At 59.9% G+C, this 23,287-nt stretch overlaps 9 protein-coding genes across 9 annotated transcripts; 7 read left to right on the forward strand and 2 right to left on the reverse strand.

The window, feature by feature from the left end:
* Window positions 1–262: 262 nt before the first annotated feature.
* On the reverse strand, window positions 263–1,441 carry ACA1_399180 (IRSp53/MIM domain containing protein; the record flags this gene model as incomplete). The annotated part of the gene is made up of 2 exons (XM_004351637.1): window positions 263–394; window positions 473–1,441. The coding sequence occupies 2 exons, from the start codon at window positions 1,439–1,441 to the stop codon at window positions 263–265; spliced, it is 1,101 nt and encodes a 366-aa protein (XP_004351689.1).
* Window positions 1,442–1,936: 495 nt separating this feature from the next.
* Window positions 1,937–6,246, forward strand: ACA1_399190 (DNA helicase, putative; the record flags this gene model as incomplete). The annotated part of the gene is given in 13 exon segments (XM_004351638.1): window positions 1,937–2,418; window positions 2,565–2,773; window positions 2,846–2,931; window positions 3,076–3,251; window positions 3,271–3,436; window positions 3,497–3,617; window positions 3,741–3,934; window positions 4,071–4,172; window positions 4,261–4,362; window positions 4,472–4,638; window positions 4,782–4,891; window positions 5,022–5,121; window positions 5,232–6,246. 13 exon segments carry the CDS (start codon window positions 1,937–1,939, stop codon window positions 6,244–6,246), a joined length of 3,030 nt encoding a protein of 1,009 aa, XP_004351690.1.
* Window positions 6,247–6,533: 287 nt separating this feature from the next.
* Window positions 6,534–11,294, reverse strand: ACA1_399200 (uncharacterized protein; the record flags this gene model as incomplete). The annotated part of the gene is made up of 12 exons (XM_004351639.1): window positions 6,534–6,597; window positions 6,682–6,816; window positions 6,895–7,466; window positions 7,589–7,913; window positions 8,039–8,278; window positions 8,372–8,576; window positions 8,673–8,902; window positions 9,077–9,295; window positions 9,383–9,632; window positions 9,734–9,852; window positions 9,954–10,123; window positions 10,218–11,294. 12 exons carry the CDS (start codon window positions 11,292–11,294, stop codon window positions 6,534–6,536), a joined length of 3,606 nt encoding a protein of 1,201 aa, XP_004351691.1.
* Window positions 11,295–12,131: 837 nt separating this feature from the next.
* ACA1_399210 (tetratricopeptide repeat domain containing protein) lies at window positions 12,132–13,910 on the forward strand (the record flags this gene model as incomplete). Its single annotated transcript, XM_004351640.1, has 7 exons — window positions 12,132–12,308; window positions 12,400–12,541; window positions 12,644–12,719; window positions 12,864–12,933; window positions 13,023–13,208; window positions 13,294–13,542; window positions 13,668–13,910. The coding sequence occupies 7 exons, from the start codon at window positions 12,132–12,134 to the stop codon at window positions 13,908–13,910; spliced, it is 1,143 nt and encodes a 380-aa protein (XP_004351692.1).
* An 82-nt stretch (window positions 13,911–13,992) lies between these two features.
* On the forward strand, window positions 13,993–15,741 carry ACA1_399220 (MORN repeat-containing protein; the record flags this gene model as incomplete). Its single annotated transcript, XM_004351641.1, has 5 exons — window positions 13,993–14,102; window positions 14,214–14,296; window positions 14,373–14,959; window positions 15,071–15,248; window positions 15,356–15,741. The coding sequence occupies 5 exons, from the start codon at window positions 13,993–13,995 to the stop codon at window positions 15,739–15,741; spliced, it is 1,344 nt and encodes a 447-aa protein (XP_004351693.1).
* Window positions 15,742–15,865: 124 nt separating this feature from the next.
* On the forward strand, window positions 15,866–17,069 carry ACA1_399230 (synaptobrevin protein; the record flags this gene model as incomplete). Its single annotated transcript, XM_004351642.1, has 7 exons — window positions 15,866–16,026; window positions 16,111–16,169; window positions 16,234–16,307; window positions 16,395–16,457; window positions 16,565–16,682; window positions 16,740–16,912; window positions 17,010–17,069. 7 exons carry the CDS (start codon window positions 15,866–15,868, stop codon window positions 17,067–17,069), a joined length of 708 nt encoding a protein of 235 aa, XP_004351694.1.
* A 251-nt stretch (window positions 17,070–17,320) lies between these two features.
* Window positions 17,321–19,665, forward strand: ACA1_399240 (saccharopine dehydrogenase Lys1, putative; the record flags this gene model as incomplete). The annotated part of the gene is made up of 11 exons (XM_004351643.1): window positions 17,321–17,563; window positions 17,628–17,699; window positions 17,772–17,843; window positions 17,986–18,065; window positions 18,164–18,257; window positions 18,389–18,544; window positions 18,644–18,732; window positions 18,827–19,114; window positions 19,144–19,311; window positions 19,426–19,483; window positions 19,582–19,665. The coding sequence occupies 11 exons, from the start codon at window positions 17,321–17,323 to the stop codon at window positions 19,663–19,665; spliced, it is 1,404 nt and encodes a 467-aa protein (XP_004351695.1).
* A 207-nt stretch (window positions 19,666–19,872) lies between these two features.
* On the forward strand, window positions 19,873–20,279 carry ACA1_399250 (uncharacterized protein; the record flags this gene model as incomplete). Its single annotated transcript, XM_004351644.1, has 2 exons — window positions 19,873–20,192; window positions 20,249–20,279. The coding sequence occupies 2 exons, from the start codon at window positions 19,873–19,875 to the stop codon at window positions 20,277–20,279; spliced, it is 351 nt and encodes a 116-aa protein (XP_004351696.1).
* A 43-nt stretch (window positions 20,280–20,322) lies between these two features.
* On the forward strand, window positions 20,323–21,488 carry ACA1_399260 (uncharacterized protein; the record flags this gene model as incomplete). Its single annotated transcript, XM_004351645.1, has 3 exons — window positions 20,323–20,500; window positions 20,619–20,710; window positions 20,820–21,488. 3 exons carry the CDS (start codon window positions 20,323–20,325, stop codon window positions 21,486–21,488), a joined length of 939 nt encoding a protein of 312 aa, XP_004351697.1.
* Between the last annotated feature and the right edge of the window lie 1,799 nt (window positions 21,489–23,287).

Genomic DNA, 23,287 nt, shown 5'->3' on the forward strand with positions numbered 1-23,287 from the left:
GCGCTGCTGGCGCCTATGTACAAGGGAGGGTAAATAAAATAGAACAGGTGAGGTTGGCGTGATGGCGAAGCGAACGCCGCAGAATACTGCGTGTCGCGTGGAAGGTGGGATGGCGGAGAGAGTAAGTGTTGCGGTGGAGAAGGAGAAGAGGGTGTGGCAGTGTAGACGACCGACCAGTGACTCCAGCGGGCCGGCAAAGAGCGGATAAATAGACCAGGCCCAAAAGACGGGGCTGTGTAGTGGGGGAACGCCGTCCGCCGTTCTACAGGTTGATGGCGAGTTCGTCGATGTCGCGCAGAGCGGCGGCGATGTCGGCGTCGGCAGGCGGCGCGTCGCTGTAGAGGTGACCCGCGGCCGCGGCGACTCCGCCGTTGACCAGATCCCAGAGATCATCCTTGAGCAGATCGTCGAGCGGTGGGCCGCCGTTCGGGGCCAGGTTGGTGGTGGTGCTGTCGTTGTTGGAGAAGTCCACGTACGAGGGGCTCGCGCCGCCCATCATCGCCGCGGTCGAGGCCAGCGGGTCGAAGTCGGCGTACTGTACCTCGGGTGGCGCGATGCTGGCGGGCAGGTTAAGGATGTTGCTGTTGCGCGAGCTAAGGGTGCCGCGCGAGGGACCTGAGCTCAGGGTGGTGGTCGAGCTGTCCGACGTGGAGAGAATGGGGGGCATGAAGGCGTTCTGGGCGGGGGCGACGAAGGCGGGCGGGGCGGTGCCCTCGTCGTTGAGCAGGATGCGAGCCCGGCCGGTGATGAGCCCCTCCGATTCGCCCAGATTGCCGAGGGCCGATCGACAGTTGTCGATGGCGACGAGATCGGCCTGGGCCATGTTGGCCTGTACGTCCATGAGGAAGCCGAATTGCTGGATGAAGCGACAGAGCTTCCTGCGCTCGAGCCGCACCGCATCGCGGAGCTCCTCGCGGAGGAGGATGTCGTGTTCGGCCGTGACCTGCTCGAGCTGACGATCCGATTCCTCGGCCTTCTCGGGCGCCTTGGCCTTGGGCTTCGGCTTGTTGCATTTCTGCTGATTCGCTTCGGCCTTCTTGAGCGCCTTGACCGAGTTGGCTCGCTTGGTCTTGTAGTTCTTCTCCCACGTAGCGACTTCGTTCTTGTCAGTGGGGAGTCGATTGGTGAGATCGGCTTGGATCTGATCGTTCCAGGCCTGCACCACTTGATGGCGGTGTTCCTCCAACGACTTCTGGACCTCGAACAGATGCTTCACCCCCTCGCCCAAATCGCCCCCTTGGTGCTCGGACAGCTTTGACAGCGCCTCGAGCATGGCCCCACCGGCCGACACCGCAGCGGCGAGCTGCTGGGTGTACTTCTGCGAGGCCTTGAGGAAATCGGCCAGAAGGGGCTGCACATCGCGTAGAGTGCCGATTATACGCATCGTCTCCACCGCCATCGGGTCATCGCGTTCGATCATCGACTTCTTCCTCTCCGTCATCTTGCGCTCGATCTCGTCTGAATTATTAGCCCGCTAGATGCTATGTGATGCGTTCGCTGGATGGGTTGTGTCCAAGTAGGGCTGTAGTTCACGCAAGCGAACAAGGCGCGTCTTCTTTTGTAGCGGGGCAAGCGTTCCCCAAGCAACCCCTTTTTCCTAAAGTCCGCCACCCTGACCAAAAGTACTGCCGCACCGTCACCCTTTGGCCTCTTTTTGAATTGGTGTCTGCTCCACCCGCACACTCGACCGACTGCTTTCACGAGGATCGGCTAGACGTGCGCGCAATCTTCGCCTACCTCGCTGTGTGCTGACCTGGCAGGGGCAACGCGCTAGAGTCACGGCGGTGATTGCGGACAGTACAGCTGCCGCACCGAATAAAAACGGGAAGAAGAAAAAGAGAAAGAAAAGACAAAATAATGTCACAGATCTATTTCCAGGAAACAATTAGGCGAGGTGAAAATGGCGCGAAAGAACAATCATTGAGCGCATGGCAGCATGAAGGCGAGCAGTAAGAGAAAGCGGAAGGAATCCTCTGAAGGAGATAGCAACAAACAGAGGACACTACTGAGCTTTTTCTCCACCTCGCCCAAAAAGAAGGTGAAAAACGAAAATGACGAAAATGAAAATCACAACCGTGCCAACGATGATCTTGTGGAAGAAGAGGATGCCGTGATTGCCGTTCCGTCCGCAACATCATCGCTGCCCTCTCTTTCGCGCGGGTCTAATAGACGAACCACCAATGGTGCTACAAAATCTGCTGTAGCGACTTCATCCCTGCACCTCGACTCCGCCGCGTCGTCCCAGGCGCTGCCGGCCTTCACCGCCCGCGCCTCTGGGCGCCATGGCACCGGCCGTACCGCAGGCGGGGGAGCTCCCTCCATGGCGTCGTCCCTTCGGCGGCGCAACCACCACCTTGGCGGCGGCGGTGCGGGCGGTCCTCGTCCCCTCCTCCTGCCGGGCGACACCATCATGCCCAGGTGCGCCTCCTTGAGAGCTCTTTCCCGCGCCTTTGCCATCCATCTGTTGGCCAGCATCCGGGCAACGACACGCACATGCACCGCCGCACACGACACACTACACACAACACACTGATCGTCGAGCGTGTCCCATGGGTGGCGCACAGAGGTGCGGGTGGGCGGTGGCAGCAGGAGGAGGTGGAGGCCGCGGTGATGGACCGGATGCTGTCGGACAGGGACGTCTACGATGCGGATCCCTCCCAACCCAAGCCGCAAGACGCCGAGCCCAACCGCGCTTCGCTGCTGAGCGACGAGCAGCGAGCGGCGCTTCAGGTGGCGCTCGAAGGCGTCTCCTTCTTCTTCACCGGGTCTGCCGGTGCGCTTCCCTTCTCCCTCTCATCATCACCTTCATCCTCCATTCTCTTCTCACCAACGTTGACCGCCACAGGCACGGGCAAGTCGTTTTTGCTCAAGGAGATGATCACCCAACTGCGACGGAAGCACCGGGAAGGCATATTCGTGACCGCCTCCACCGTACTCACATGCACCTTGACCGCTTCGATTTGCGTGTTTGCGACGAGACAACACTCGAACGAGTTTGTTTTACACGTGCCGTGTGTGTGTGTGTGTGTGTCGTTGTTCGTGTCGTGTGTCGTGCTTTCGATTGTGTGCGGACAGGGCGTGGCGGCATGCAACATAGGCGGGGTGACTCTACACGGCTTCGCGGGCGTGGGGTTGGCCAACGGCTCGGCCGAATCGCTGGCGTCCCAGGTCGCCAACGCCAAGTGGACCCTCGCTCGCTGGCGCTCCGCCAAGGTCGGCGCCGACCCGCCCGTCATTCCGCTGCTGCTGCTGTGCGACTGACAACGTCAGCTGCTGGGTGGCGCGTTGGCTGATCGTGCAGGTGCTGGTGGTGGACGAGGTGTCGATGCTGGAGGCCGAGTTCTTCGACAAGATGGAGAAGGTGGCCCGCATTGTGCGCGATTCGCACCTCCCCTTTGGCGGCATCCAGATCATCCTCTGCGGCGACTTCCTCCAGGTACCGCACACACACGCACACATGACGCACGCACGCGCTGCTCTTCTCGAGACCTCTCAGTGGTGGTCTGCGAGCATCATCATCTCACCACCGCACTGCACCGCCCAGCTGCCTCCTGTGGTGAAAGGGCGCGACCACAAGTTCTGCTTCCAGGCCGATTGCTGGTCCTCCGTGATCAAGCGTATACCACACCCCCCCACCATCGTCCACACCCAATTCCCCTCCCCCCCATTTGATTTGCTCATCGTCAGCGTCGTGTGTTACGTCGTGTCGTGCGTGTCGTGCGTGTTCAACGCGTGTGCAGGGACGATAATATTGCAGCAGGTGTTCAGGCAGGCCGACGAGCAGTTTGTGGGGATCCTCAACCAGATCCGGGTCGGGCGCCTGTCCCCCGAAGCGCGCCGCATCCTCGAGGGCCGCCTCCTCGGCCCCGCCTCCACCGCCACCGCGAAACAACCGGAACCCGACTCCGCCGGAGAAAGCGAAGGCGAGGCGTCGGTACGTGTTACAGCCCCCCCTCCCCCCAACCATGACCGCGGCTAAGCTTCAAGCCGCGCTCGCTCACCTTCTCTCTCTCTCTCTACACACACACACACACACACACACACACACACACACACACACACGCCGGCAGGGGGAGAAGGAGAAGGAGATTGTGGCGACGCGCCTGTACTCGCACCGGCGGGACGTCGATGCCGAGAACGTCAAGTGCCTGCAGGACATCAACACCGAGAGCGTACGCCACCCACCTCATGACTCGGCGAGGTGCTTCGGCAATCCCAAATTAAATCAAATTGAGCGCACGTGCGTGTGTGCGCGAGCAGCACACGTTCTACGCGGAGGACGAGGGCACCAATCCGTACCTCAAGCAGCTCCAGCAGAACTGCCCGGCCCCCTACGAGCTCGAGCTCAAGGTGGGCGCCCAGGTACCTGCCGCTACATTCCATGTTTATGTTTATATGTATGTTTTTGGCCGCTGCCCCGACATTCCGCACATACCGACCGACCGATGGCGGTTGTGGTGGTGGTGGGCAGGTGATCCTGCTGAAGAACCTGGACTTTGAGAACGAGCTGGTCAACGGGGCGCGGGGCCTGGTCGTCGAATTCCGCAAGCCGGACCGGTCCGAGCGCGAGAAGGAGCGGGACAAGGCCTTCGCCAAGCAGGAGTACCCCGACGTACTCTTTGCCAACGGACACCGAAGGTTCGAGTCAATCTCTCTCTTTCTCGCAGTCTAATCTGCTCTCGCGGACCACCCACTACGCGCATCGAATCGTTGCAGTCTCTGATAGTGTGTCGTGTCACGTCGTGCGTCGTGCGCGTGTCGTGTGTCGTGCAACATAACAGGATACTCACGCCGGAACAGTTCAGCGTGGAGGTGGGCGGCAGCGTCAAGGCCTCCCGCAAGCAGGTCCCGCTGGGCCTCGCCTGGGCACTCTCCATTCACAAATCGCAAGGTACCCACTCGACTCCTCCGCCGCGCGCAGGCCCTTCGTCTCCTTCTCTCGGGCGTTTGTGTGCGTTTGTGCGTGTGCGGCGGCACGTGTCATGGCACTCGCTCGCTTGTCTGCTCACCCGTGCTGGCAGGGATGACGATCAGTAAGGTGGAGCTCCACCTGGGCAACGTCTTCGAGTACGGACAGGCCTACGTCGCCCTCTCCCGCGCCACCAGCCTCGAAGGCCTGCGGTACCCCCCCCTCGTGTGTGGTGTGCGTGTGCGTGGGTGTGCGCGTGGCGGCCGGGAGTCAATCCCTCGTCTCACCGGTGTTGTTGTCCTGTCTCGTCCTGTTTGCGCAGATTGCTGAGCTTCAACCCGGCCGGGATCAAGGCCCATCCGCGCGTGCTGCAGTTCTACCAGAGCCTCCTCGGCCGGCCCCTCTTCGCCGATCAAAGTAGCCAGCGCACGACCATCAGCACCACGACCACGACGACCACCGCCTCCTCCGCGCAGCCTCCGCGCACCATGCACGGCGATCGTGGTGGGATGAGCTTCCCCTCCTCGCCTGCTCAGACCACCACCCGCTCGAGTGCTGTGTCGCTGCGCTCGACTTCGTCTTCGTCATCGCCTTCCACTTTCTCGTTCGCGCCGGCGTCATCGTCGTCGGCATCGAGCGCGTCGCCGTACTTTGCCTCGCCGGTGCCGTCTGCTTCGTCGCCCATCCTGCTGCGCGGCAGGAAGGGTGGCAGCCCGCATCAGAAGCGCGCGCAGACGCACACCGCACCATCAGCATCAGGCGTGGGCGTGGGCGCACAAAGCGAAACAACTCTGCTCGCCAACGACGCTGTCGACGATCTGTTCTTCTGGCAGCACTTCGTGGCCCAGGAGCTCGACTTCAGCGCCGCCAGCGCCGCTGCTTCTTCCTCCCCTGACGACAGCAGCCCTGCCTCCTCCGCCGGCGGCGCTGCCGCGGGCGGCGAACTTCTCTCCTCCCCTCCGTCGTCGTCGGTCTCAACAACGCCGGCCTCCTCGCAATCGCAGCGCGAACCGGAAAGGCGGGAAGATGAGCAAGTGGTGGTGGAAGTGGCGGTGCCGGAAGACCTCGGCCACGCAATGGAGGAGGACGTGCGACCAGCGGACGACGCAAGCCACGACGCCCAGGACGAAAACCAACCCTCACAAGAAGAAGAAGTAGAGGAGAACAAGGAAGAGGACCAGGACGCAGAAGCGGAAGAGAAACAGAAGGGGAGCGGAGAAGGTGGAGAAGAAGCAGCACCGCGGGCGGAGAAGCGCGTGTTCCTCTCGGCGCGTGACCTGCTGCGGCGGTTGGCTGGCGGAGGCCTGGGGGATGATCATCGCGAGAAGGGCGTCTAGAGGTGCTCCCGCTCTTTCGGGAGACCGCAGGTTTGGCGCGCTATTTATTCTTTTTTGTGGGTGCCACACGCTCCGCACCATTAAAAAAAGAGGGCTGCATCGACCCCGAGCAGCACTCGAGTGAGCATCGATGGGAGGTGATGAGGTGAAGGGAAGGCAGGGAGGGCGTGTGTGGTTGATGGCGATGGTGCGGCGGTGGTCGAGGAAAACACCAAAAAAGGAATAAATAAATGATAAATTAATGTGTGTGCTGTGATGGCGGCGCAAGGGAAAAACATCGTTTTGTCCTAGGCAGGGGACAGCTGCAAAATGGCCCAAATGATGACGTCCAGAGGGGAATGGATCCACAATCTGCACACGCACACATTGGAGGACGTGTGAACAGTCAGCGCCTGGTGGAAAAGCGCCTGGAGGAGGGAGCCATGTGTAACGCACCTGTACAGTTGGAACTCTTCTCTTTCGAGGAAGATGGCGAAGGGATTCTCGATGTTGAAGTTCTCGTCCCTCCGTCCACTACGCAAAAAGTTGACGATCGACGCAAACTGCTGGACCTCGAACTTGCCGCCGACCCTTCAGAGGAAGAGACGGGTGGAGGGAATAGTCAGTTTCGTTGGGCGAGCGCAAAACGGCGCGCGGGAGCATGCGTACCTCTCGTTAACCCAAAATTGTTCGATCTCCTTCGTGGCCTCCTCGATCTTCTTGAGCGCCTCCGCTTCGGGCAGATCGCCGGAGAGGTACATGAAGAGGGTCGACAAGCAGCGGCTGATGCAGATCGTGCGGTGGCCCTTCGGGTGGAGCTCCTCGGCCTCCTCCTGCGCCTGCTTCAGGGACAGCAGGATCTCCTTCGTCTGCTCCAGTCCCGTCGGCGACGACACCTCGCCGCTGCCGCTGGCCGTGCTCAGCGCCGGCTGTGTGCTCATCGGCGCCTCCTCCATAGGCACCGCGCCGGACGACAAGCCCGCGTCCGTCGTGGCAGTGGCGGTGGTGGTGGGCGACGCTCCGCCCCCGCCGACAGTCGGCGACTCGCCGGAGGCCGGGGGCGAGGGCGATGACGAGGAGAGGACGGGTCGGGTGATGGCCTGGTTGGTGAGGAAGGGCGAGTGGAGGAGCTTCTTGAGCTTGTCGACGGTGATGTGCAGCTTGTCCGCCAGCGGACCGAACACGGACATGAGCTCCGGCCCGGACCACAGCGTGTCCTCGTCCAGCTTCGTGTAGTTGATCTGATGGCGCGCGGCGGTCAGCAAAGCGAAGAGAAGCCAGCAACGCATACAATGATGATGATGATGATGAAACAAACGCGTGGTGGATTGGGTGGTGGTGGCTGGTGGTCGAAGGAAGGTACCTCGAGCTCCTTGAAGGCCTCGACCATCTTCTGGAAGGAGAGGTTGGACTCACTCTCGTTGGTCTCGAAGGGCTTCATCTTGAGGCAGATGCCCATGAGGTCCTGGTAGTAGGAGTACTTGAGGTACTGCTTGGCAAAGTCGTGCACGTTCTGCGGCGCGTCCTTGGTCTCGCACTCCTTGGCGTTCTTGATCGAGTTGTGCGAGATCTCCAGGTACTTGTGGGCCTTCTTCAGGAACACCGTCATCTCCGTCGAGGGCGACTCGCGCGCCTTATAGTACGCCGCCGTCGCGATCTTCAAGTAGAGCAGGGCCTGCATGTAGTACCTGCAAGTACCGTTTGCACCACCGCCATCAGGGACGTGTCCCATTTTGCAACGGCTTGTTTGACAAATGCAACCAGCCAAAAGAATGCCACTAATGTGTATGTGTTGTGGTGGGGGGGGGTGTACTTGAGGGAGGGCAGGATGCGGTCGCCGGACTCGCCGAGGAGGCTGAGGGTGCGGTTGAAGTGGTTGATGGCCGTCTGGTAGTTGCCCGTGCGCAGGAAGCAGTCGGCGATCTTTTCGTCCACGCACGTGGCCAGGAACGGACCCAGGAAGTGGAAGGCCTTCCAGCGGATGCACCGCAGCGACTCGATCGCCTGCGTGTACTTGCCGTCGTCCATCAGGATCAGCGCGTCGATAAACTCCCTGCAGCCAAAATAACACACGACACACACCACCACCGAGCATGGGTCAGGGCACTGACGGAAGGTGGTGGTGGTGGGTCGGGGAGAAGTGTACTTGAAGAGGTCGTCGGGGTTGACCCGCATCTCGCGGAGCTTCTTCTCCTGGCCGCTGCCGGAGGAGATGACGATCTCCTTGGGGCAGATGGCCTCCACCTTCATGGACGGGTTCATGGGGTTGATCCACGAGAACGCCAGCGTGTGGGGCGTCAGGTAGTGGTGCGAGCACTCCCACACGCGCATGTTGAACGACGCTCGTCCCGCTGTGTGTCATGTGTGGCCAAAGGTTCAGGCGCGACGTCAGCCGGCAAGTTTCACGCACGCACGCACACACACACACACAACGACACGAAGCGTACCGGAAACTGCGGTGTTGCGGTCGTGCTCCTCGATCTCGAAGGCGGGTGCCATCTCGCCGTTGGGTTCGATGTTCTTGTAGCGGAAGTAGTACTTGGAGCACTTCTCGCAGGCCTTCTTGATGGGCTCCCCGCGCAGGGAGAAGAGCTCCACGTTGATCGACCCCGTGGCGTCCTTGGCGATGCCCTCGCCCGACATCACGTCCACCACCACTCGCACCCAGATGCCCCGCCTTGGAAGAGCGACACACACCACGAAACGAAGAGAGGGGAGGGGGCAGGTGAGGTCGACGCACACGCACGACACGCCACCGCACACGACTGAAGAGAAGAGAAGAGAAGAGAAGAGAGAGAGAGAAGAGAAGAGAGAGAGAGAAGAGAAGAGAAGAGAAGAGAGAGGCCGGTACCGCCAGTAGTGCTCCTTGCGCTTGAAGCTGAGGTTGAGGGAGCGGATCTCGCGGTCGCCGAGGGACGAGGGCCGTACGGCGAGGTCCCCGCCGGCGACGGGCTGCTGCTGCTTGGGGATGGGCACGCCGATGGTGCCCTCCGAGTGGAAGTGGATCGGGAAGTACTCGGCAAAGTCCCGCATGTGCCACGCGTCGTTCTCGCGGTACCGCAGATACACCCTGCACGACACACACACACGACACACCACCGCACGCGCGTGAGCCGACGACCGCAGCATCGATGGTGGTGGAGAGTTGTTAAGGTACCGTTGGGCGTTCTCGTAGACGTGGAGGCTGACCTCGCCCTTGCCCAGCTGCTTGAGGATGTCGTCGACTTCGGTCTGGAGGTTCTCCTGCTTAATGCCGTCAAAGGGCAGGTCGGGCGCAATAAGCCGACGCTTGTTGGCCAGACTGCTGCGCGACCGGCCGCCGCCGCCGGCGCCGCCGCCCGACGACGAAGACGAAGACGACGAGCTCGAGTCGTTGTGGCTCTCGGAGGCCGCCCTCTTCCTCGACGCTGCCAACGGGACGCGTTACAACGCGAAATTGTTAGGCCACTATCATGCACGCACGCACGTATTGTACATGTGTGTAGAGGGGGGGGGGTGAGTAGCGCACCATAGGCTTTGGGCGGTGGCGGCATGGGGACGGGGACGGGGACGGGCAGTTCCTCCTCTTCTTCCTCTTCCTCTTCTTCCTCCTCCTCGCCGTGCTGTGCGCCGAGCCCGAGCGCCAATCTAATGATCGATTGACCACAATGCGTGGCACCCAACCAACCACGCGTCAAAAAATGCGCGGTGCTGGCGGGTCTCAGTCACAAGTAAATGCGCTCTCGTACCTGGGCAGCTGGAACTGTTGCTGCGCGTTCCGGCCCTGCAGGAGCTGTTGTTGCTGCTGGTGCCGCAGCTGGGCGTGGATCTGCGCCTGCTGCTGCTGCAGCTGCTGAAGCTGGGCCTGGTGGTGCAGCTGCGCCTGCTGGATCTGCGCCTGCTGGTGGAAGTTTTGCGCCTGCGTTCGCCCGCACCGCCGTGGGGGTTAGCCTCAAACGCGTTGTGGCACAATTGGTGTCGTGTCGTGTTGCGTGTCGTGCCCAAACTCGCACCTGCTGCTGGATTTGTTGGAGCTGCTGCAGCTGCGTCTGCACGGCCTGGCGCTGCTGCTGGATCTGCTGGAGCTGGAGGTGGGCCAGCGCCGGCTGCACGCCAGAGAGCTGTCCGTCGCGCAGCTGCTGCTGGAGCTGAGCCTGCTGGAGGCGCTGCAGGTGGAGGCGCTGGAGCTGCGGGTGGAGCTGCTGCAGCTGCAGACGGTTGTCCGACTGCAGGTTGGGCAGGTACCGCAGCTGGGCGAGCTGCTGGGCCAGCCCCTGCTGTTGCTGCTGCGAGGCGTTGCTGCCGCCACCAACTCCGTCCTGGAATCCGCCGCCGCCGCCGCCGCCGCCGCCGAGCTGGAACTGCGAGGTCGCCGCGCTTTGTTGCAGCTGCTGCGACTGCTGCGGGTTGAGGCGCGAGAGGAGCGTTCCCGGCAGCGGGAGGAACGAGGAGCCGGGCTTGTTGAGAGAAGAGAGAAAGGTCTGCTGCTGCGCTTGCTGCTGCTGTTCTTGCTGCTGCTGCTGCTGCTGTTGTTGGAGGGCGGCGATGGTGGTGGTGGTGTCCCAGGCGGAGGCGGATTGTGTGGCGGATTGCTGCTGCTGCTGCTGCTGCTGAGGCGTGGGCTGCTGTTGTTGCTGTTGTTGCTGTTGGGATACGAGGGCGGCGGGCTGGATGGTGGTGGCGGCGGTGTGGTCGGGCGAGGCGGGTTCGCGGGCGTACATACTGTTCTGGTACTGCCAGAGGCTCCAGTGGTTGGCCTCTTCGATGGACTGGGCGTAGGTCATGTCGCGGTCAGATCGGTCCTCCTCGAATTCGAAGCCACTGTTGGCGATCTCCTGCATGACTTCGGCCTCGGGGCCGCCGCCCTCCTGCTTGGGCTGGCCGCCGCCAGACATGCTGCTGAGGAAGGAGGGAGGGCTGGCGGTGGTGGCCCACTGGGACATCTCGCCCGCTTGAACGGCAGCGGCGTCGCCGGTGAGCATGTTCTCCTCGAAGGAGTTCCATTCTTCTCCCACTTGCTCGACTTGGTCTCGAGAGAGGGAGCTGACGAGGTCCTCCAGACTGCGTGTGAGGCCTTGCTGAGCCGACATCTCGCTCGATTCTGGGGAGATTAAATCAGATGTACCGCCTTGCACGTTACACCCTCAATGAATCTTTCCCATTATCTCTAATTCAGAAAATTGTATGTATATATCGAATAAATGAATACTATCAGAATGGTTGCGCAAAACTCCAGAGAGATTCGCCAGCCGTGCACGGAATAACCCGAGAAAGGGCAGCTGGCGAGGGAATATTCGGGAGGGGGGGGGCGTACCGTGCGAAAAAGGGGAAACGGAGCTATTGATGGAAAAAGTGATTAATGTAATCGAATGTGGCGCAGAGAAGGAGCGCCGACTACCCAAGCATCAGAGACGGGGATTGATTGATGTGCGGCGGTTGGTGTCAGGACGAATCGGGGCAGAACTGTGCTCCTGTCTGCTGGTGTCGATCCAGAGATGAGACGAGAAGAGAGGAACGTTGTTGCGCAGGGTGCCACTTCCTCTCGGCGGGAACGGCAGAAGAAAATATGTCGACTGGCATGCCAGTTTGGGATTGGCGTGAACGTCGTCCCAAGGCGCCCAAATATTCCGTGGCGGTTGGGCTCTTCCGCTCCCGACATTCAGGAATTCCATTCCCATTCCGGGCCATTGGGCTTTGGGACTGCCTGAAACCGCCGGTGCAGGATGCCATGATCTGCAGGGCAGCTCACCACAGTCAGCTTGGCTAGTGGAGTTCAGGTCGCGTATGCAGTGGCTGTTTGGACAATTCTGGCAAAGAGGTAACTGCCAAAAAATAACTTCACAATTTCACTGCAGTGTGTCCTTTTTCTTTTTGTGCCCCAAAACTCCGCAAAGAAAATCAATTTATCAATTTAAAAGATCACACAGATGGAAGGAGCAAGCAAGCGACCGGAAGATGAGACCGTGGAGGAATGGGAGCATCCACTCTTTATGAAGGCTTTGCCCTCCAGCGATCACCCAGATGCAGGCACCTTGGAGGCCCTTTCATCCCTCATCTACGAGGATCAGACTCCCGAGCAGCTTGCTGAGCATTTTAAGAATCAGGTTGGTTTCCCACAAGTATCGCTCCGATTTTATTCTGATTAAACGTAATTCATTGAATTTAAACTAAAATTTATGTAAATGGCGATGGCAGGGAAATGAGATGGTCAAGGCCGGCCCCAAATACTACCGCGACGCGCTGGCCTACTACACGCGCGCACTGGAGCAGAAGTCCTGCATTGCGCCCAACAACTCCGTCTACTACTGCAACCGCGCCGCCGTGCAGCTCATGCTCCGTACGTCCACGCCCACCGCGCGTTTGCCTGTAATGGGCTCCTTCGTGCGTCAGATGACCCACGCGAGTAAACGTGCTGATTGCCGCTGTGTGTGGTGCATAGGCAACTATAACGCCGTGGTGCTCGATTGCATGTCTGCGATTGAGTGCAGCCACACCAACATCAAGGCCTACATCCGGTACATTCCTCCTTGCCGTGTATGGTGGCGGAGTTACACCTTTTATTACACTCGGTTGTGTGTGTGTGCTTGCCTTCTCACAACTCCAACCAACCCCAAACCAAACCAAACCAACCCCAAACCAACCACCTCGTGCCCCAACAGAGCAGCCAAGGCGTGCAACGCCCTTGACAAGTGGGAGGAGGCAATCGAGTTTTGCAAGGGCGGACTCCAGGTGCGCACCTGAGCACATCACATGCCACGGATAGTTCCGCGTTGTTTGTTTTGTTTGTTTGGCCTGACGACGTGCGTGTGACGCGGCAGGAGGAGCCCAATAACAAGGACCTGGTGGCCGAGGCGAAGAAGGCCGAGGCCATCAAGGCCAAGATCGAGAAGCGGGAGCAAGAGAGGAAGGAGGCCGAGGAGAAGCGGGAGGCCGAGAACAACAAACTCCTCGCCGTCCTGAAGAAGAAGGGCATCCAGATGGGCGCACCGTCATTCAACACTCAGGTGATCCACCCCCCCCACCAATCGGGTGTTGTTGCAATGCAACCCACGTGTTGACGACGTGTGATGAACGCGCGCGCGTGTGCAGGCCTACGTGAAGGAGGGCTCCGAGGGGGAGCTGTCGCGGACGGTGTTCGTGCGCGACTCGGGCGAGGTGTCCCTGTCGGTGCTGTTCATCTACGAGGAGTACAAGCAGACCGACTTCATCAAGGAATTCAGCCTCGAGGAGACCTTCATCGACCACCTGGCCATGATGTTCCCCTCCCTCATCTACACGCCCGTTTCCGAGACCGGCGAGACCGTCAGCGTTGCTCCCTCGCCCTGGGACGAAAAGAAGGTACATTCCGCTCTGTGTCTCCCCCTCGTTGGTTGTTCTTCATTCATCGCACTCACGCCGATGATGATGGCGGTGATGATGATGCTGGTGACGACGATGACGATGACGATGACTATCATGATCAGGATTACCTCGTGGAGAATCTCCTGGTCTACTACGAGACCAACTGGACGCAGCCGCTGGGCTCGTCAACATCGCAGCCGCTCAAGTCCAAAAAGAGTAAGGTCAAGGTCGATCCTCGGTGGACGCTCGGGCGCGTGCTGCGCGATTCGCGCTACGTGGTCCCGGGCCTTCCGGTCTTCTACATAATCCCCTCGCGCGCTGAGGCCACCTTCCTCCGCGCCGACCTCGACCAGCCCCTCCAGTAAAAATAAATATAAATAAACTCGAGGGGCTTGTCAAAAAATCAAGAAATGAAAAGAGGAAAATCGTTTGTTGCGCAAAAAAAAGATGGAGCACCACCAGGAGGAGCAAGAAGTGGACGAAGAGCCGAAGTACGAGGGCGAGGTGGACGACGATGGAGAACCGCACGGGTTGGGCGCACTGCACTTTCCAGACGGGTACCCTTTCGGCGCACGAGAGAACTAATCTCTCTGGAGCTGCCGCCCTGAGAGCAGAGACCTCCGGAGAGTTCCTTCCTTTTGGCAGCTCACAGGGTGGAGCGTGGACAGGTCGCGCATGGGCGGCCAGTGGGTGGAGGGAGAGCTGCACGGACCTGGCGAGTACTCCTTCCCCGATGGCTCCCGCATACTTGGTACGGCGCCTCCGAACGCACACCGATAAGCGCGTGACGGGAAAGGACCTAACTCACATGGGCGGGGGGGGGGCAGGGGAGTGGGTGCACGGAGAGCTGGCGGGTCAGGTGGAGGAGTTCGACGCCGATGGCCGGGTGCGGTACCGCGGGCGCTACGCCGGCGGACAACGCGACGGCGACGGACAACTCTGGTACCACGACGAGGGCGCGCGCATCGCGGGCACCTGGTGCCGGGGCCGCCTGCAGGGGCCGGCCGTCTACACCTACCCCGACGGCAGCACCTTGCGCGGCACGTGGAGTGACGAGGGCGAGCTCGTGAGCGCAGTGTGGCACGACAAGAATGGCCAGGCCGATCCTAAGCACCGCGAATACTGCTTCGTCGGCGTACGAGAGGAGGTCGAAGAAGAAGACGGCGACGAAGAAGACGATGACGATGAAGGAGAAACAAAGGCCGACGAGGACAAGGAAGAAGAAGAGGCGGAAGCGACGACGGAGTCCGAAGGAGCCAAGGAGGGCGCTGCATCAGCGATGATGAGCAAGGGGGAGGAGGTGAAGGGCGCAGGCCGCGGGAAGCTGTTCACCCGGCCCCATGCGCTGGTCGGGGACGCCTACGAGGGGCAGCACGTCTACGTCGACCAGTCGCGAGTCCCTCACTCCGGCCAGGTACCCGCCTGCCTGCTCGAAAACCTTGGCCTCCTCGATGAACTGCTCGCCGCCGCCGCTGTCCACACCATCATCATAACCCGATGATTGCGGTCATGCCACGTTCCACAGGGCCTCTTTGCTGCGAGGGACATTGACAAGGACACCATCTTCAGCTTCTACGCCGGCGAGAAGATCACGCACGAGTTCAATGACCGTCGGTTGTGGAGCGAGTGCAGCAACGCCATCTCGCTCGACGACGATCTCGTCATCGATGTGCCTCGCCCATTCGACCAGCTCGATCACTACAGTACGCGCCCGCCTCGATCTATCAACAATCGATGACGTCTCCTTTTTCTTCTTTGCGCCGCTTGGCAAGCGCGGCAACGTTGGTCGCTAACCGATGGGACCCGGCAGGCGCGTCGCTGGGCCACAAGGCCAACCACGCCTCGCCGCCGGACAACAACTGCATCTACTACCCCTACGACGGCCATCCGGTGTTTGGGAGGATCAAGTGCCTGCGAAGCGTGCGGTCCATCAAGCAGGGCGAGGAGCTGCTCGTGGACTACGGCTACGAGGCACACGAGGCCCCCGAATGGTGGACCCCCACCACCTCCACGTCTGTCGACGGCCCCACCACGCTCAAGCGGAAAGCGTCGGAAGCGGCCAACCTCAACGCCTCCGGTTCACCACCGACCTCCTCGCCTGGATGCAAGGCGACTGATGACGGTGATGGCGCTGCACCGGCCCACCACAAGAAGAAGAAGAAGAGCAGCAAGCGCCCCGAGAGGCAGGAACCGTGAAGGCCGATCCGATCGGAGTCGACAACAATAAATTAACGAAACGACTGATTGCTGTGTGGGCAGATCCGTAATTCGATAAAGAAGGAATCAACATCAAAAGAACAGCACTCGACAGTTGAAAGGCATGCCGATCTTCTACACCCTCATCGCGAGAGACGGTCACATCCTCACCGAGGCCACCTCGCGCACGGTTGAGGCTGGCAACTTTCAACAGATCGCTCTACAAATTCTTTCTAAAATCGGACAGGAATCCGAAGGCGCCAAGCGATCTTTCTCCACGGGCGGGTATGCTTTTCATTTAATTTTATTGCATTTGGCCAACTTAATCTTCCCATTTAAATGCACCAATGCTCACCACTTCCTCGGCAGCTACGTCTTCAACATTCAAATCAACGATGGCATCGTCTACCTTTGCCTCGTCGATTTGAGTACGCCTCTGAGCTTTCTTTTTCTCTTTCTCTTCGGTTAATGTCTTAATGCATCTCTTTGCAGGCTTCCAGATGCGCATGTCGTTCTCCTTTTTGGCTGAGGTCATCAATCGCTTCACCACCACCTACACTCGGATGGTACTCTTCCTCCTTCACCGTTCGACCGCCTCCGCCTGTTTAAACAGGCGTACACGCTGGTGTGGACGTGATGTTGCATTGTTGCAGGCCGTGAGGCAAGCAATCACGGGTCAGATGAAGGACTTTGACCGCACTCTGCAGCAGCTCATGGTATAGACCTTCTACATCTGGACAATGCACGATGAGGTGGTGCCTGTGGGCGGTGCTCGTGCTCGTGCTCACCCCAAATGATGTCTTTTCATTGGCGCATGGTGCAGGAGCATTTCTCCAACCCCAGTGCAGACAAGATCCACCGAGCCAAGCAGGAGATTGAGAGCGTGAAGCAGGTCATGCTCACCAACATAGGCACGACCTCACCACTGCGCCATTCTTCTGGTTCTCTCGCTTTGGTACATGTGCTAACCAAGTGGCTTGCTCTCTTCTTTCAACCAGATCTGGTGCTCAAGCGCAACGCTGACATTGAAGAGCTGAGCATGCGCACGGAGCAGCTCGACGACTCCTCGTCTTCGTACCGGATGCAGACGCAGGCCGTCAAAAAGAAGATGGTGTGGAAGAACCGCAAGTGGGCCGCCATCCTTGGGTGCTGCTGCATCCTCCTCGCCGTGGTACGCCCGTCTCCTCCTCCCGCGGCCCATTCCCGCTTCTGTGAGTCGGCTCACGTTCGTGCATCTACGTGGACTCTACTCTACCTACTGTTAACAGCTGGGCATCTACATCGTCATCTCCCTCATCTGCGGCTGGACATTCTCCAGCTGCTCCTAGGCCTCGGTCTCCTTGTTGCCCGCCAGACCGAACCCAGCCCGCTTCTTTTTTGTGCATTATTTGAATTACAACACCATTTCCTTTTGTATTTCTTTGCTCCTCATCCTGGGCAATCGGCACCAACTCCCACACAAAGTTGTACTCAACAAACCATGCAGAGGGCAGCAGCCGCCGGTGCTACCAGCAGATTGGTGGTACCATTGCCCCATCACGCCCGCGTCTTCCCCACCACCTCAGGCGCATGCAGACGAATGCTCGCCATCTCCGCTACACCATCATCTTCATCTTCATCGAATGCCTCCACGACCACGACCACTCCAGAGAAGCACCATTTCTGGCTGCGCGCCGAGGCAAAGAAGAACGAACGGCGCTCCATCTTGTTGCCGGAGCACGTGGAGCGGCTCCTCCAGGCCGGCCACCACGTCACCGTCGAACGTTCGCGCCTGCGCTGTGCTCCCGACGCCGAGTACCAGCGCCTCCTCAAGGAACCTCTCGTACAGCCACCCCCTCCCCCTCCCCTTCTTCTGCAGTGCCTCGCGGTCGTTTTTCGGACCCCAGCGGCGGCAGCGGCTGCGGGAAGTTCCGTTTCTCGTGTGGCGGGCGTTCCCGTTATCTCACGAGCCTGACGCGGTGCGTCTCTCTGCGTGTGCGTGTGCGGTGGTGTGTGCGTGTGCGCCGTACGATGGGGCGGTGGCTGCACAGGTGGAGGAGGGGTCGTGGAAAAAGGCTCCGCGCGATGCCATCATCCTGGGCCTCAAGGAACTGCCCGAGGATGTACGTGGGCCGCACAACACACTCCACCGGACAATTATTCATGATTTATTTATTGATGGATATATTTGTGTATTTATTTATTTGTGTGGTGCACTCTCTTCCTGGAATTTGTCATCTCCGCGCGGGTGCGTGGTGCAACCAGGACGACCCGATCAAGCACAAGCACGTCTACTTTGCGCACGTGTTCAAGGGCCAAAATGGAGCCGAGAAGGTCCTCAAGCGGTACGACTATACTCCTGCCGCCGCCGCCGCCGCTGCCCCCACGTGCCCTTGACCAGCCGCTGATGCATCACCACGCGTGCACGCGTGATGTGCCGCAGATATGCCAAGGGCGGCGGCAAGCTGTGGGACCTCGAATTCCTGGTCGACGACAAGGGCGCCCGCGTTGCCGCCTTCTCGGGCGCCGCCGGCAAGGTATTCACCACCACCTTCCACCTTCCGCCTTCTGCCTCTCCTTCGCTGACGATGGTCGGCTCTCCGCTCGTGTTCGAGACATGGCTGACCGCTGATCACGTGACGGCGTGTGCATGCATGCATGCATGCAGGTGGGCATGGGTCTGGCGTTCGCCGTGTGGGCTCACCAGAAGCTCACCGGGAGGCCCTACTCGCTCCCGCCGCTCAACACGCCCTACGACTCCTTCGCGCACATGGCCCACCAGATGCGGGAGCTGCTCGACCAGGTGCTCTCCCGCCTCTTCCCGGTGCTGCAGCAGTACCCAAATCGTGCGGACAACTGACTAAAGGTCGCACCCACTGCTGCTGCTGCTTCTGCTTCGGGCTGTTGTGTGTCGCGTGTGCAGGCCAAGGCCAAGGTCGGACACGACCCCAGCGTCATCGTGGTGGGGTCCCGAGGCCGCTCCGGCAAGGGCGCCGTCTCCTTCTCGGAGAGGTACCATACCGCACGCCCCTATTCGGGCACCGCCCACAGGCCAACTGACATTCCTCCCTGATTTGAACACGACCCACGACACGACCCACACCAGCGTGGGCATCAAACCGACAGAGTGGGGCCGAGAGCAGACGGCCAAGGGTGGGCCGTTCCCGGAGCTGCTGAACTACGACATCCTCATCAACGCCATCTACCTTCTGCCCGAGGTCAGACTGCCCGCCTTCATCACTAAGGGCATGATCGACCACACTCCCGACAGGTCCGCTCCATTCACCCTCCACAATCCCTCTCTCGCCTTCAAGAGCGGCATCCCCGTTCTCGGCATTGTCGTCGTCGTCATCATCATTGTTATCATTCTCATGATGCAATCGTCGGTCGGTCGGTCGGTTGGTTGGTGATTGGGGGGAGCAGGAAGCTGTCGGTGTTCTCCGACGTGAGCTGCGACGTGACGAATCCCCACAGCGTGTTCCCCATCTACGACCACCTGACCAGCTTCGTCCACCCGACCGAGTGCGTGGCCGAGCAGCCCACGCCCCTCGAGGTCATCGCCATCGACCACCTCCCGTCCCTCGTGCCCCGGTTTGTCGCCCTCTCGTCCCCCAAGCCACAGCAACGGCGCCCCGCTGGGCTCGCTCACCCGACTTGCGCGTGTTTTTTATTGGGCGGGGGGCGGGGGCTATATCAACAACACAGAGAGAGCAGCAAGGAGTTCGGCGATCTCATCGTGGAGCACATCCTCCAGTTCGATCAGGTGCGTGGCTTTCCTCAAGTGGGTGTAGTTCCCCGCCGCAAAATAATTGACCGCATGTACACCACTTGTGTGTGTGTGTGTGTGTGTGGCGTGCACAGACGCCCGTGTGGAGCCGAGCGCTGAAGTTGTTCGACGAAAAGGTGCAGCCCTTCCTGCCCCCGTCCCCGAGAGCCGCGGCATGAGCCGTGAGCTACCTACCTTTACATGGCCACACAAAATACATGAAATACGGGCGAAATTACGACGATATTATGCTCGAGACCAGATCAGTGGGACGCCGTCCCCCCTGCGCTAGCTGTGGCGTAGGTTGAGGGGAGAGAGGATTTAGAAACCCACACACCACCCTTGGAAGCAAACAACGAAGAAGCAACAGCCGCAAGAGGAGGAAGATGACGATGCTCGAAACAGCAACACACATGCCGATGCTGGCCAGCGACACCACCACCACGGCCGCGAGCAGCGCCTGGGGAATCGGGCAGGAGAAAGCAGCAGCAGGAGCGGAAGCGGAGGTGGCGAGGGGCGAGGTGAGGAACCGGGCGCGCTTCGAGGCGGCCCTGGCCGGCATCCTGGGCGCCGACGTGGCCCCGCGGGGCGCCGCGGCCGGTCGCCTGTACGAAGTGTTCGTGGCGTATTTCCTGCACCAGGCCCTCCACCACGACAAGGCACTCTCCGCCCACCGCCTCACCCTCACCCTCCTGGGCGACCCCACGTACCTCCCCCCTCCCCTTCGCTTTTGCTTCGTTTTCGCTCTTTTCTGCGGTGCAGCGCAGCACCAACCAACGGCGTGGGCGGATGATGGTGGCAGGGCGCCGGAGAAGGGGCGTCGGCTCAAGTACAGCATGGTGGTGGGGGACGAGCGGGAGCCCAACGCCTTTCTGCAGGCCCTCCGCGCGGCCGCCCTCTCGTCGTCGTCATCGGGCAGCGTGCCCACGCGCGTGGCTGCCGGGGTGGGCGAGGGCACGCCCTTCCTCCAGTCCGACGAAAAGTTCTTCGGCATGGCCACCGCGTGGCTCGGAGGTGCGCACCCCCCCACCCCCCTTCCCTCCCTCATTTTGTCCTTGGCGCTGCTGGCTCACCCATCAAACATCATCGCATCCGCATCCGCACCCGCATTGTCGTGGTCTATCTGTCGTAGACGACCTGTGCCTGGCCCTCAAGGCCCTGCTCCGGCGCGTCAAGATCAGCTTCGTCGCCACGCGATTCCTCGGCGCCGGCAAGAAGATCTGGGTATGTCATGTGGAGTCGCACAGATGGCCTCCCTCTCCTGATGCCATCTCGATGCCAGGGGGGGAGGGGGCGCCGCAGCCGCTGATGGTTGGGTGGGTGTACTCGGCAGGTCAACTGGGAGTGGGTGGGATCGCTCCACGGCGATAGCTCCGCCTTCCCGCTCGGGTCCAACGAGCGGTGGACCACGGCGACTGCCCGGGCACTGCAGCCCGGCGCTGCCGCGTCATCGTCCTCATCGTCTTCGGGCAGTCATGCTCCTCCTCCGTACCACCCGCTGCGCATGGAGGCCGGCACGCCCGAGGAGGGCGGCCTCCTTAGCCCACACTCCGCCACCGCTGCACGTGCCGCGACGGCGTCCTCGCCCTCTCTCCAGTCTCCCTCGTCGACAGCTTCCTTCGCCGACGTGAGCACGGCCTCCGCGTTCATCCCCGAGACAGTAACGACTACCACCACCACCACCACCACTTCCGGCTCGCCAGTGATGCTGCACAGCGGGAGCTACATTCCGGCGACCAACGAGCCACCATTGCTGCTCGCGTCTTCGTCGTCGTTGGCGTCGGGCGCGCCCCTCAGCTACGGCCACACCGGCCCTGTGGCGTTCCTGCCCGCTTCCACCCCGGTGGCGATGGCCAAGCCGGGTGGCATCCCTCTCGCCGCCCTCGCTTCATCGCAGTCGGCGGTGGAGCATCAACCCGCCCTCAAGGAGAAGCGCTCGCTGGGCAAGAAACTCACGCGCCGCTTCCACAAGCTCACCCACCATCATCAAGATAATATCTAATCAACACCCACCATCAGCCGCCACGACAAGACAACACCCAGAGGGGTGGTGCCATCTTTCTGTACAGCACGGATACAACTCTCTCCGTCCCCAACATGATTTATAATCTATTTGCACATGTGCCCTACTGTCTGTGTGTCGCAGAAACTAGTTTTGTGTTACCCTGCGTGGTGTCTAGACTTCAGCGCACAATAAAAGGGGAAAATGCCTTGGTCAGCCAGACAAGCAAGGGGAGTAGGGTGATGTTAGTGTGTGAAGGTGTTCACAGCAGACAGAAAGAGCTGCAGACATTTTGGTAGTTATTTGTCTGCAAGTGGGGGGGGGAGGAAATGGAAGAGGTGATGGGCATTGGGAAGACAGGCTAGACCAGTTGTGGAACAGGGCCTTTAGTGGGCATTGTAGAGTCTCCTGTGTGTTGTTGCAGAAGGGACCACTGGTGGTGAGAAGGTCAAATGTGTGCTCAGCAACCTTGTGCATGTAGTTTGGGCATATAGAAGCTGAGAGGACTGTGGACAAGCCAGAAACAGTAGATGCAACACCACTTGTTGGTGGAGCTTGGTCCTTGGTGAAGGAAGAAGTGAAGCATAGGGTTGTTGGAGCACCCAAAGGGTGATGGGGATGTTGAAGGACAGACCAGTGGATGAACAAGAGAACCTTTGCCTTGGACAGTAACCTGTGGGGTTGAGGTGAGTGAGCAAACAGAAGAGGGTGGGAAGTAGCTGTTGTTGGTGGAGCAATCACTGCACTTCCAGTTCTTGAGTGTCTTGACACACATCATCTCCCACTCTCCTCACCTGGAATCACTCCTCCACACCAACCCTTTCCTGTGAACACTCTCCACCCAGGTGTTACAACAACACATCTACATTGACATTGCTGGCCTGTCAGCAAGTCAAGTGATGTCCTCCTTAGGGGGGTAGGGAGTCCATGGCCATGGGTGGGTAGGGGAAGGACAAGAAAGAGGGAACCATTTTTGTGCCCACCCCATGACTCAACTCAAGCTAATGCCACACATCCCACTAGACAACTGAAATTTCAGTTCTTGTGGGCAGAAGAGTTTCTGTCCACCAGAACCCTACAAAAGGCCAGCAAGACAGTCTAGGCTCATCTTCTGCAGACCCCCCTCTGCCAAAGCCCCAGACAAGGGAGCACAAGTACATGATTTCTGCAGTCTTGGTTAGAATCACTTTATTAAAGATCTTTGATATTCTTGTGTCACTGTTTTCCATTTCACCTGTTGTGTGTAGTGTCTGGCTTGCAGTGTGTAGTGTTTTTATGGTCACCACTGGCTAAATACTAGGTTTTGTAACACACATAGACAGTAGGGATGAATCAACAAATGCACAAGGGTACAATGTCTCCTTGCACCATTCCCAAGGAGAACTGGTTTGTTGGACTCACAACGTTGCCAGGCATGTGCATTTGGGGGGGGGACCCTGCATCAGCGGCTGCAGGGTGGTGGATGTTGATTGATAAATATATTTTCACAAATGCACAAACAAACCAGGAGTGACGTTGGATCTTTACACTCGATCAACCAGAAGGGACGAACCCCCCGTGACGAGACAGTCAGCGTAAGTCGACCAACGAAGCTCGTCTAGTAGCGTAGGGTGTGGGTGCGGTAGGGCAGTCCGGAGAAGGACATCATCGAGATCTCGTAGTCGGCGGCCATCCTTCGCGACCTGGTTGTTTGATGGTTCCGGTTAAAGCACCCACCACATTGCAATGTGAGAGAACCAAGTGAGTGGACGAATGAGAAGGAGGGGAAGAGGCGTGCGATGCCGAAAAGAGAGGGGGGG

The sequence above is a fragment of the Acanthamoeba castellanii genome (assembly GCF_000313135.1).
Source record: "Acanthamoeba castellanii str. Neff unplaced genomic scaffold scf7180000084759, whole genome shotgun sequence".
In the NCBI taxonomy this organism is placed as follows: Eukaryota; Discosea; order Longamoebia; family Acanthamoebidae; genus Acanthamoeba; species Acanthamoeba castellanii.